At 37.8% G+C, this 12,303-nt stretch overlaps 1 protein-coding gene across 1 annotated transcript; it reads right to left on the bottom strand.

Annotated features, from left to right (window-relative positions):
• Window positions 1-634: 634 nt before the first annotated feature.
• sstr3 (somatostatin receptor 3) lies at window positions 635-2,095 on the bottom strand. Its single transcript, XM_042505447.1, has one exon. It carries the CDS (start codon window positions 2,093-2,095, stop codon window positions 635-637), a length of 1,461 nt encoding a protein of 486 aa, XP_042361381.1.
• Between the last annotated feature and the right edge of the window lie 10,208 nt (window positions 2,096-12,303).

The raw sequence follows: 12,303 nt of genomic DNA, 5'->3' as shown, positions 1-12,303 counted from the left end.
TCAAGATGTTTCTGGTCCAACTTTAGGGAGCTGTAATGTGGTCTATTATTATATACAGTCTAGGATACATCATGACCACCTACCTAAAACCTGCAAATATGATCCTGGCAATTACATGTCCCTTAAAACATAACTGGTAAGTAATATAGAGATAATTATTAGAAGATGGGGTGGCAGGCATGAGATTGGTACCTAAAATAAAGTATAGCGATGTTAACAGTTTTCAGCTAATGTGTAGACGGTTGCAGTGAATGCTGATTTACGCTTAAATACAGTCAAATTTAAGCAAACAATTGTAACATTAAGGAATAAAAATGCTGCAAGTACAATGATCAACAAGATACACAAGATAAAAGTTAATAAAGGCACAACTTATTCATGCATATATACACAATATAAACAAGAATACATTCTGTGTGTTCGGTAAAACTTTGTCAACTCCTTCGAATGTGAAGGAACTTTGAGTCCATTGATCCAAAAAAGCAATTCCAAGGCCCGTATGAGTTTTTCTTAAGTCTTCATTATGTATTTTTTTTTTTAAAATCTTTTTGCTCTGTTACAAACAGCTCATTGTCCACTGCCTTGTGCTGTAATACTGAGTTCATTCTAAGTAACATACAGTCTAGATTTTGCATTATAAATAACTTATCTCCAGGGAGGTGCTCTGTTCCAAGTTTTCCTCTGGCAGAGTTTTAACACTCCCATTTTTGGTTCCATTGAGAAGTAATGGGACAGTCAGTGTGGACCCGTTTATTGGATCTTTCCCCTTCACGTCCCCAGATTTGTCCTTCCTGTCCGGGGAAGACAGCTCAGTCGCTCCTGCAGTCGCTTCTTTCTCAGACAACAGTGGTTGTGAGCTCTGCGGCTGGAAAGTGCTGTTGCCATTTTGGGCAATTCTGTAGATCTCAGTCATTTCTGAGAGGTCTTCTTCATCATCATCCTCTTCATCCCTGATTGCCCGTCTCAGGCTCTCCCTGGGCATGAGGGCCGTCCTGCCCTCCTCCTGCTGCTGCTGGCGCTCCATGGGCTCGTGGTTCTCCACCTTCCTTGTGGAGCGGCAGAGGGCTTTCCGGAAACCCCTCTTGAAATTGTCTGACAAGAAGCCATAGACAATGGGATTGGCGCAGCTGTTGGCATAGCCGAGTACTACGACAAAATAGTAAAGACCCTGGTACTCAGAGGGCAGCAACACCAGCAGGTTGACGATATTAAGGGCGTAGAAGGGAAGCCAGCAGAAGAAAAACATGGCAACGATAATCACAACCATGCGCGTCACTTTCCTCTCTGACTTCCTGCGTTTGGTTGAGGTGGCGTGAACTTTCTTGCCAGAGCTTCGAATCTTGAAGACAATGAGCAAGTAGCAGAGGAAGATAATAAGTAGAGGGCAGAAGAATCCAACCACGGAGGTGTAAATGATGAAAGCCGCCCGCCAGATGTTAGCGGGCTGTGGCCAGGCAATGTTACAGGTACCTGCTGCACTGTTGGAAAAGATCACCACAGGTAGAACAACAAGAAACGACAGAGCCCAGACAGTGCCATTTACCATTTTGGCCACCTGAGGTCGCCTCCACTTTGAAGACCGAATGGGATGGACAACAGCCAGGTAGCGATCGATGCTCATCACTGTCAGACAGAAGACGCTGGTGAACTGGTTGATGGAGTCGACCGTCATCACCATACGGCACATGAAGGAGCCAAATGGCCATGACTGAAGGGTATTCTGAACCGCCAGGAAAGGCAGACCGACCATAAAGAGCTCATCAGCGATGGCTAAGTTGAGGATGTAGATGTTTGTCACTGACTCTATCTTTGAGTAGTGCAGCACAATGTGAATCACCAAAGTGTTTCCACCCAGGCCAATGATACACACAACTATGTATATGAGCGGTATGAGGACCCCTGCTACACTAGGACCTGAGGGGACATCTGTTACGGGGGACTTGGTGGAGTTGGTGGAGTTCTGGAACGTCTCGTTCAGATCGCTGTCGTTGAACATGAGCAGCAACAGAGGGAATCCGGGTGAGGGGCTGGGAAAGCTGCCGTTCTCCCACATCTCATCTGCCATTTCAAGCCCGGGGAGCGAGGCGACACCCATGGATGTGCTCTTTCTGTTGCTTGATCCTTCTGTTGTCTCAGCTCCTGCCCATCTGTTCTGTTGGAGGAGAAACATAATCAATTAGTTTTCTAACTGAATAGTTTCCTACATTTGTTGAATCTCTGAAGAGACCAAGAAAAAAAAACATCTTTGTCTTGCAAGGACATTAGAAATTGTTTTTTACAAACGCAATAAGCCTATTTCAGTTGCTTTGCTGCTGACTACAGACACAAATTTCTGTCTTTATTTCATAAACTGCATGTCTGCACATTTCATCTTTAATAACCACCATCAGGGAGTGTCTTGGTAGCTCGGATGAGCTATGTCCTTAGCAGTGGCCTGAGTTCAAGTCCTGCCAGCGTCCTTTGCCACATGCTATCCCCTCTCTCCCCTATCTTTCCTGTCTCTCTGTCATACTATCATATAAAACAGCAGAAATGCCTAAAAGAAAAAGAAAAAAAAACATACAATCTTACAAACAAAAAGGAAAACACCAGTAAGATAGTTAATGTGTTCAAAGAAAAGGTGTTTGTGTCATGCTAAGCAATTCTGCTTTTTTGCTGGTATCTTATTTTGTGGGTGTTTTAGTCCAAATTACATTAATATGGGAAACTTCTCCTTAATTGTACATACCATTAAATATTCTTTCCAGTTTATGTTCAGTCTTTGCTTTGGCTCAATATTCACAATATAATTCTAATTTGCAAAAGACAAAACAAAATATTATTCTCTTAATTTTAAATATATAGCACACAGAATTCTATTAAATATAGCAATGCAGTGAGGTTATCAGAGTTATGTCAAAATATGTTAGCGTTGGAATAATAATTGTTGCATTTTCCAGTTTCACTGTAAATATACACGATTTGGTCTAGATTCTGACTTTAAATTGTAATATCTCAGATAAAATGATGATAGTCACTGCACTGCTTTTTCTTTTCTGTATGGACCTAATTTCATAAGTTACATAATCTAAAATACGGAAAGCTGAAATGCTGGAGGAAACACAGATAACTGTTTAACAACAATTTACACAGCTGCAATAGACTCCCAATACAAACTAATTAAAATTAATTAAATGACAAGATTTTTTTCTTAATTTTCTTCCACACATTCCATTTTCCAGTACATCGAATGTATGGCAGTGTTGATGAACTATTTAGCAGTGATGTTTCAGTATGTGCTAATGAGGGTAGTGATGTTAAAATGAAAGGAAATATTTGCAAATGATTTTGTTGCAAGTGTTTAGCAAGTAAATTTGGTTCTTTGCACACTGAAACTCTGCTGTGAGAACTGAGCACCAAGCAATCAATAAAATACTGAAATGTCATCAACATGTTTACAATGGAAAAACACAGGAAGCAATGATAACGCTGAGAGGACAAGTGCCAGAGAGACAAAAAAGAAATCCAGCCTGCAGATAAACTGATGAAAAGCAGATGGGAAAGAGGTGGATATGAAATGATGAGTCAGACAGGAAACAATTAAAAAGCGGGTGAAGATGGATGTTTGCAGATAGATTGATTTGACCACAGCAGCTATATTTGGTCCTATTGATACTGCAGGCAGATTAAACAGTGTGTGTTCCCACATATGTGTGAAGCTGATAATTAATATTTCATTCAGCTGGAGTCTGATTGACATCAACTGGGAACACACTGCAAGAGTCGGTTGTAGGATACCTAGTGGAGGTGAGACGTGGGGTTCAGGCGACTCATGTTTGGTAAACATCTTTTTACATCTGGTACTTCACCCACATATTTACACATTCATGTGTCTTACTAAAGGTGGTTGCTAACAAGTGATTAACAGAGACTACACAACATCACCACTCTGAGCCACACCAAACATAAAAAAAAAAGCCTTGTTGTGGTGACATTAAATCCTGCAACTATAGTGTAGTTTGTTTGTAGCCTTAATATTAGCTTTTTACTTCTGGTGATGGCATTTGGACTTCAAAAATCGTAAAAGTGGAAAAACCAAGGCAACACTAACTTCCCCATCATCCTATAAAGAAGATTTCATCCCTGGGGTGCTCTGTTTAACATTCAGAGTGGTATCTATCTCCCCATTTAACTCTTTGCAAGTAGTCCTTGCAGAGAAGTAGTATATTCCAAAACATCAGCCGGTATATGCTTACTTTTTAACTTTATGTCTCATTTCCAGGGCGAAGATTAAAAAGGATGTACAGAAATACCCATAAAACATATTGCAGCCAAACAATATAATTGAAGTATACAGTCACAACAGACACAACATTAAGGCATACGGAGGCTTATCATTTCATTTCACTCTTCATTAACTACAAAGCTGCACTACAGAGAAGTCAGTATCATATAACAATTAAAGATCACAAACACCACTGAGAGAAAATATTTTGAACCATCTCCTTTTTTTTGGCAAAATGTTTGATGTTGCTCCCAGAAAATCAACAGTGAGAAAAACACAGATGTGCCCTGAGCTTATTGATAGAGTTCATCAAACAAACCAATGGAAGGGTTATTGCAGTCTATTTGAAAAAAAAAGAAATGGCATTCAGTCTCTCTGTCTTCTCTGGAGTTCAATTTAAAAGACACGAGTAAAAAATAACAATGGCAAAACAAGAAAAATCAACCCAGTACCATTTGTCTTCTAATGAGACCTGAGTATCTTCCTTGATTTTGGGCACACTGTCACATTAATCATTTTTCAATATCTCCCATTTCCTTGTGATTGCGGACATTTCACATTAAATTTGGTAATCTGGATCACCATGGAAACTAGCAGAAGAGAAAACCCACAGATCAGTGTCGTAAATCAAACAGAACCAAATTAACGGCAGCACATGGCAGCAAAACAAGGAGAAATTTTTTCCGTCTCTTCTTTTCTCGAGTGAAAATGTTTCAAAGAGAAAAAGACTAAAATTCTCTCCTGGTCCTTGGTGATGAATGAGGGATACAATAAAAGCAAATAATATCAGCATCATCAAATAACAACAGCTCAACCAAGCTTTCACGCAGCTGTTGAAGGACTTTTTTAATTATAACCAGGATTAGATCCATGTAATGTCTTCTATGTACCCTGAGCTGATAATGTAGCATAATTCAATTAAACACAAGTTATTGACCAAGCAACTGTAAACAGCTGAGGCTTCTATTAACACAATGAAATGTTATTTGTGATGCTCTTTTAATGTTATTATTGGTTTTAATACAATTTTCTCTTCCTTCAACTGAATAGATGTTTTGTGAGATTTTTCCAAAATTTGTCCCTCTTGTCTCATTGTGCTACAGCAGCTCTGGCAGCGTTCACGCAGATTAGATTTGGTTATCATCATTCAGGTATGAAGATAAACCTTTTTAATAACGCTAAACTTGTTTTTGTTTTGCCTGCATGTTCATAACCTTCTTAACAGGAAATCTCAGCTTTCATCATTAGTGAAGTCCATGGAGATGTGTGACAAAAAAACAATGGCTGCTAAACGACAAAGAAAAATGACCACTTAGAACATAAGTTTCACTCAAAACTCAATAAGGAGCATAAATATTTTATTTTGTGCCACTTATGTTGTCCAGCCATCAGTAACAGCACAAGAGAAACCTAAAAAGTAGGGAGTGAGTCAGTACATTTATGTGATGTTAGAAAAAAATCAAATTATTGTGTTAGTCCAACTAAAACTGGACTTTTAAAATACATGTAAACATGTTAGTCCAGTCAGTATGTTTGTCTTCATGTTTCTTGGACAGACTGGACAGCATTATCACTAAAGCAACAAAGTGTGAAATGTAAATGTGTCCGAGAAGTGAAGCGATGGATGGGTTTGGGCTAGTCTCAGGTTTGTTAGGGATCGAACGATATTGGTTTTTCATGGTCGATACCAATACCGATTATCAGTACTTAATGAGAGCAATAACCGATATTTGGAACCAATATGCATTTACAATGAAATGAAAATCTTATATAGAATTTGGAATATAATAAAGTTTGCAGCAACTTTTTTAAAAAAAGTCAAGTGAAAATTTTAATTAACAAAAGGAATAAATAAAAATAACACCCTGAGGTTTTACAAAATAGAAGTTCCTCCCATGCTGACAGTCTTTGCGCTAATTAATTAATTAATTTTATTGGCACTCATTAAAATAACACTGATACAGACGATCGGCAAAATGTCAAACATTTGCCCCAGTATTCAGCCAGGCTGATAATCGGTCACCCTAATGTTTGTACACCTCATCCAATGGTTATACAGTACAAACACATTTGCATTCGGTACAGCAGCAATATCAGCCAGGAGCGATTTCATCCACCACACACACGTTACACGTTTTATTCTATTTTAGCTTGTTTCTATCTTCTATTCCATATAACTCTCTTTCTAATATGATATACAGTATCTGTGTCTTAATATAAAAACATAGCTTGTGTTTCTTTTATATATTATCTTAATGACATTTCACTATGTTCTTATTGACATGTGGTTAAAGCTGTGAAACGGTTGCAGTTACATTTAGGCTACAAAAGTCCTTTGTTAGGTTTAGTAAATGATTAAATTTCTGATTAAAATAAGTACGCAACGTAATGTAAAAATGTGGCTGAAAGTTTGGCTGTCTTTGACTCATACACCGTCCTTCAAACCTGTCATACGTGGATTTTCTTTACATTATGCGTCAGATGCTCTCAGTGTCAACTTTTTTCAGTGGCTGGGATTACATTGGAGTTATTTGACAATCCACTGCATCTCATAAAGAAACTGAAGGCTTGCTTGAATTTCACATTCCAAGGAGTGAGACAGTGGCAGTATTTGAAGCCTTGAGCATATTCTGTCTTATGTAAATCACATTGCCAACAATTCCCTTGTTGTTGAAAGGTGCTGTATAAATATACTTGCCTTGCAGCTATATACTGTATGTGAATAAAAAAATGCTGAAATGTCAGTCTAACAAAATAATTGGCAGCTATTTTGATGACCATCATTTCAGTCATTTTTCAAGCAAAAATACAAGACATTTGCTTCTCTAAATATTTAACCTTTCTATTTGTCATGTAAAGCATGCAATTTAATCACGTTTAGTCTCTGGGAACTTGTAATGGGTGTTTTTTTATTAAACAATCAACAAATGAATTGATACTGAAAATAATCAACTGTTGCAAAAAAAACCCCACAACATAATTTATGAGATTAGTAAAATTATCAGAAACAAACAGAGAAACCAATGAATGCATCTCTCATATCAAACACCTTGACGTTTTACACCTTCTTTGTCATATTTCACTACAGCTCATTAATCTTCATAGTAAACACTCCAGGACCGGAAATCCATTCACTTTGTAAATCAAGGTTGCGACCTGCTGCCAGTGCTGTGAGACCTCCTCGTCCATCTTACTTTTCTTTTAATGATACGAGGGCAGAACAATCAGAGCAGATCATGTGACCAACACGGCCCAAAATCTGAATACTTACAGTCATAAACAGCTTTCTGCACACATCTGCCTTGGCCGTAAAACTACAGGCTGCAAGTGATTGAACATCTGATAAAAGAGGACACCGAGGCTAAAATTACATATGATCTATATTTGAATCTTCTGATGTCGTCTGCTTTTGATTGGTCAGCGGGCTGATCCGTATCGGGGACTCATCTCCTGTGGTCATGCTGTTACCGGTGACACATTTTTTCACACTTTGTTTATCTATGACTCACTCTGGACAGAATTAAATCATTTCAATGCCTTGCTGCAGCTTTTGTATCAAAAGACAAACAGACCCTGGCAAACAGACCCTGCCTGCTATCAACCGTGGTCTATATTAAACTAATTGTGAACAGTAAATACAATTTAGAGAAAACTTAATTTTGGATGAATTTCTTGTTATGAATTTATGTTATCTGGCAAGTAAGGAAAAAAACTCACACTGAACATATTAGTGAAATCTTTCATTTGTTTTCCACCAAATAAACAATTCTGCAACATAATATCCCCTTTTAGAAAGTACAGCATTATTAAACTTTTGAAATGAGCAGGTTTGGGGAAGTGAATGTGGCTGAGAGGAGGGAGAGAGGCTGAGCGTGATACTGCAGCACTGGTTAGTGAAAGATCGTGACTGTGGTTTAATACAGAAAAAGTCTGCAGTGACTTGAGCCGCTATGTCTTTATTAACAGTTAATTAAAACCACGATCTTTCCTTGACCTTAACTTAAGTACCTCTGCTGCCTAAACCTTACCACAGTCTCCACCACGACCACCTCACTGTGACCCTGTAATTGGGAAAATAATGTAGCACTATACTGAATTAATTTCAAGGAGACAGCACTACGGTGAACACTGAAGTACTTTAGTTATGATCCTTGAGATTTTGGTGATGTCAAACCCTGTATTTGAATTTATTTGTGCTCAACATTTTTTCAGTCAGAACCACTTGATGCACCACATCTACATTTGCATCAGTGATTATACCTGTAGCCCTTTAAACAGTAGTTTTCATTGTTAGTGGTGGGGTCTGCCATTCTTCTTCTGGATCCAAATTACCCAAACACACACATACACACACACGCACATACAAACACACATGGGAGGGACTGACAGCAAACAACGAAGGATGTAATCTGGCCTCACCGTTTACTGTTCTCCATTTACCGTAGTGATGTAGCCAGTGATGTAACAATCAGAAATGTTTCTACAAAACAAGAAATGGCGGCATGTACGTCACGTGTTGTTTGTGACCTCTAATTCGGTAGTTTTGTTGCCTAAACCTAATCCGGTTGTTTTCTTACCTAAAACTAACCAGGTGGTTTCGCTTCCTAAAACTACGCAATTTTGTTACCTAAAGCTAACCTTTTTTTAAAAAATGTATTTCATTATTTCACAGGAAATGCAATGTATTTGGCACTGAGGTTGGCACTGATGGCAATCATTAATGTGTCTATGAAACAAATATGTAACGTGTTGTATGTGACATCTAACAAGGTATTTTTGTGGCCTCCAACTAATCAGGTAGGTACTGTGACCAAAAGAATGGTTATTTAAGTAGTTCTGGCATGAGAGAAAATAGCCCTATTCTGCTGTTTAGCTTTGAGAATGTTAATTCACACCGTATTAGATCAGGGTTAGCTAGCTTCTACTGATAATCAAACATTTCAGCTGCTTTTCACATTAAAAGACTTCAGCTGGCAATACAATGGGTGGCTTTTATTGTGGCACAGGATATACATTGTATTTCTCTCTGAGGTTAGCACTGATTGCAATCAGAAATGCTTCTAACTTCTAAAATCAAGTCATGGCCATTTCTAATATTTTCTAACAGCCGAGTAGTTTTAAACATCTATTTACAGTATATTTATGAAAACCACATAATTTCTTTTGGCTGCTCTTCTGTTGTATTTCTGACAAAGTAGCTACTCAATGAATGTTTACTGTTGTATCAAACTGCACTTGTTGTTACAGACAAAATCTTAAAGATTACATGTTGAAATCGTGATGGACAACATCGTTTTGTCAGGGGTGACTGTCACTGTTCAGTCACACAATCTTGAACTAATCAAACAAACTATATTTTTTACCAGAAGTGCCGTCATGCAGAACAAGCCTGCAGCTATCAGGGCTGCTGAAGGTGAAAGCCGCCTTATCTAAAACATGTTTCTTAGTAGTGACCGAGGCACAAATAACATGTACTACAAACAAAGAGTACATTTTTTTCACAGTGAGTTCTGATCTTAGTAAAAGAATCATGCGAACACCATAATGTTTTGCTGTTTAACAAAACCATTAACCACTAACAATAAGGTGCTATTCTAAAGTTTTTGAATTGCTCCTGAAAAAATATCAAAACAATCATACAGAGTTTAAAAACCTCAACATGACTGATTTACAACTTTTATTACTTTTTTGGAAAAATGTCTTTCTTAATTTTGAAAAATACAAAGAATAAAGAAAAACTATTAAAGACAAAAGTAAAGAATTTGACCCAGGAGATCAGTGTTTGCATCCCTAAGTCAATGTTTAGTATATGTAGCATGCTAAGCTAGTGACGTAGCCAGTGACATAACAATCAGAAATGTGTCTACAAAACAAGACATGGCGGCATGTATGTGAATGTGACGTGACGAATACAAAGAAAAAAGAAAAACTATTAAGGACAAAAATAAAGAATAAGATTTTTTTAATACTGTAAAAAAAAAAAAAAAACATACACACTAATGCCGTATAATCTCTTATGTGAATTAAAACACTGCATTACTTTTTTAATCACGTATGTTGCAAAATGGGTTGAGCGCCGATTGAATTTGTTCTGTTTCCCTGTCTGTGTTGGGTTGGATATCTGTTTGTGCCAGTTCGGTTTAGCATTTGTAGCTTCCAAAGTCATGACACCATAAGACAATCAGGTTTGGCTGACTTTAAGACATGTTAAGTCATAAAAAGTAAAATTAAAATTACTTCTACTCCTACAAATCATAAAGCACGCTTATAAGAATATAAAATTAGGTTTATTATTACTGCGAGTGCTGATCAAAGACCTCTTTAAGCAGCACACAATTTAGGTAACAAGGGATTAAATATTTCAAGTAATGTAACATCACTCAACATCACAATGAAGATAAGCTACAAGTAAACACAGGTGAGGGAACATTTGTGTCTCTCACAGATGCAGGCGCAAAAATGTCAACGTCTTAGCTATCAAGCCCCGCTGCAGCAGGGAGCCGAGCATCCATCACAAAGGTCAGAATCTCTGACAGCCGCAGCGCTGAAAGGTTCAGAGTATTTCAGAGAGGAGCTCTGTCATCCAGACAGCAGCACAGATCAAGACATGCATTCAGGTACACACCAAGGGACATAGGCTTGGCACTATGCTAAAGTACAAATTCAAGGTACTTTCCATTTACTTAAATTATTCTTTCATACACTTTATATTTGATTAACAAAAGTGATATTTAATCTGCAGCTTCCCTTGGCTTTATGGAGCTTTAGAAGTGAATTTCAAATTATTTTTTGGCTGTCCAGCCAACAAATTTATTCTTTTAGTTCACTCTCACTGCTTTCATCATGAAATCATCCTCCATGTTTTGAATCTGTTTTTGTGTTTTGATATGTTCTTTGTGATGTTATCTGTCCCCATATGAAACATATAATCTTGCTACCAATCTTGCCCATGACTCTCTGGTAAAAGAGATTGTTTTTCAATGAGACCTAAAACCATCCTGATGACTTGAGCTCAACGTACTGTATTGCTCTCTGTATTAGTCTGGACTTCCTCACTCATATCCAGAAATTAAAATCCAGTCTGGGCCAATCAGGAATCTGCACCGACGTTGACATTTGAAGCAGGCAATCTGGGACTGCGCTGTAGTTGATATTATTTAACATGCAGGCTTGCAGAAAAGTAATGGTGGCTTCTGAAGCAACAAGCGCTAACTCTAACATTAGTGGAGTCAATAAAGCAATAAGTTAACTTGCTGCAGAGATAGAGTCAATGACAACAATTTAAACAAGAACAATAGTATGCACTGGCAGAGTTTCTGAAAGGACTAGATTTGTCAAAAGCTTTAATTATACTCAATGTTCCCTGGTCAAAATCCAATGTTTATTATTATTTTTCCACTGATGGAGGAGCAGATACGAGAGGCTTCAAAGCTGGGGATCACGGCCATGTAGATCAGTGCTCACAATGCTTCAGACAACAAGGACGCTGCCAGCTGGTATTTAGCAGTCCAGAGGCAGGTGATTGCTGGATGAGAAATAGCAAAATATGCTGGCAAAACATCATGGGGATTGTTGTCGACAAGGTTCACGTTACGTACAGATAGTAAATAGAAATAAAGTGTATTTTTAGATCCACTGTTACTATCTAACTTACAACGAATTTGTGTAGTATAGGCTAGTGATAACATCAGGATTGGCTGAAGGAGTTTGTCTGTCAAGGCGAGTACTTCCACCCACTTAAAGTGTTTGGAGGGCAGAGAGTGCAGACTGATACAGAGAGAGAAACAAAATATTGAGCTCACGTCTTTAGGATGGGCTACGTTTCTGGTTAAATAAAGGATGAATAAAAAAGGTAGGGATCGATCAATATTGGTTTTTCAGGGCCAATACCGCTACGATTATTAGTAGTTCATGAGACCAATAATCGATATTTGAAAACGATATGTATTTTCAATAAAATTGAAATCTTTCTGTCAATATTTAGAAATTGGAATATAACAAACACAAAACTTTGTTTAAATGCCCATTGCAAATGTTTA

This window comes from Plectropomus leopardus, chromosome 17 (genome assembly GCF_008729295.1).
Source record: "Plectropomus leopardus isolate mb chromosome 17, YSFRI_Pleo_2.0, whole genome shotgun sequence".
Lineage (NCBI taxonomy): Eukaryota > Metazoa > Chordata > Actinopteri > Perciformes > Serranidae > Plectropomus > Plectropomus leopardus.
Note: the sequence above shows the minus strand (reverse complement) of the source record. Positions and strands in the feature narration are given on the sequence as shown.

What these genes read in the sequence shown, in the direction of transcription:
- sstr3 (XM_042505447.1), bottom strand. Translation starts at nt 2,095, where the DNA reads ATGGGTGTCGCCTCGCTCCCCGGGCTTGAAATGGCAGATGAGATGTGG.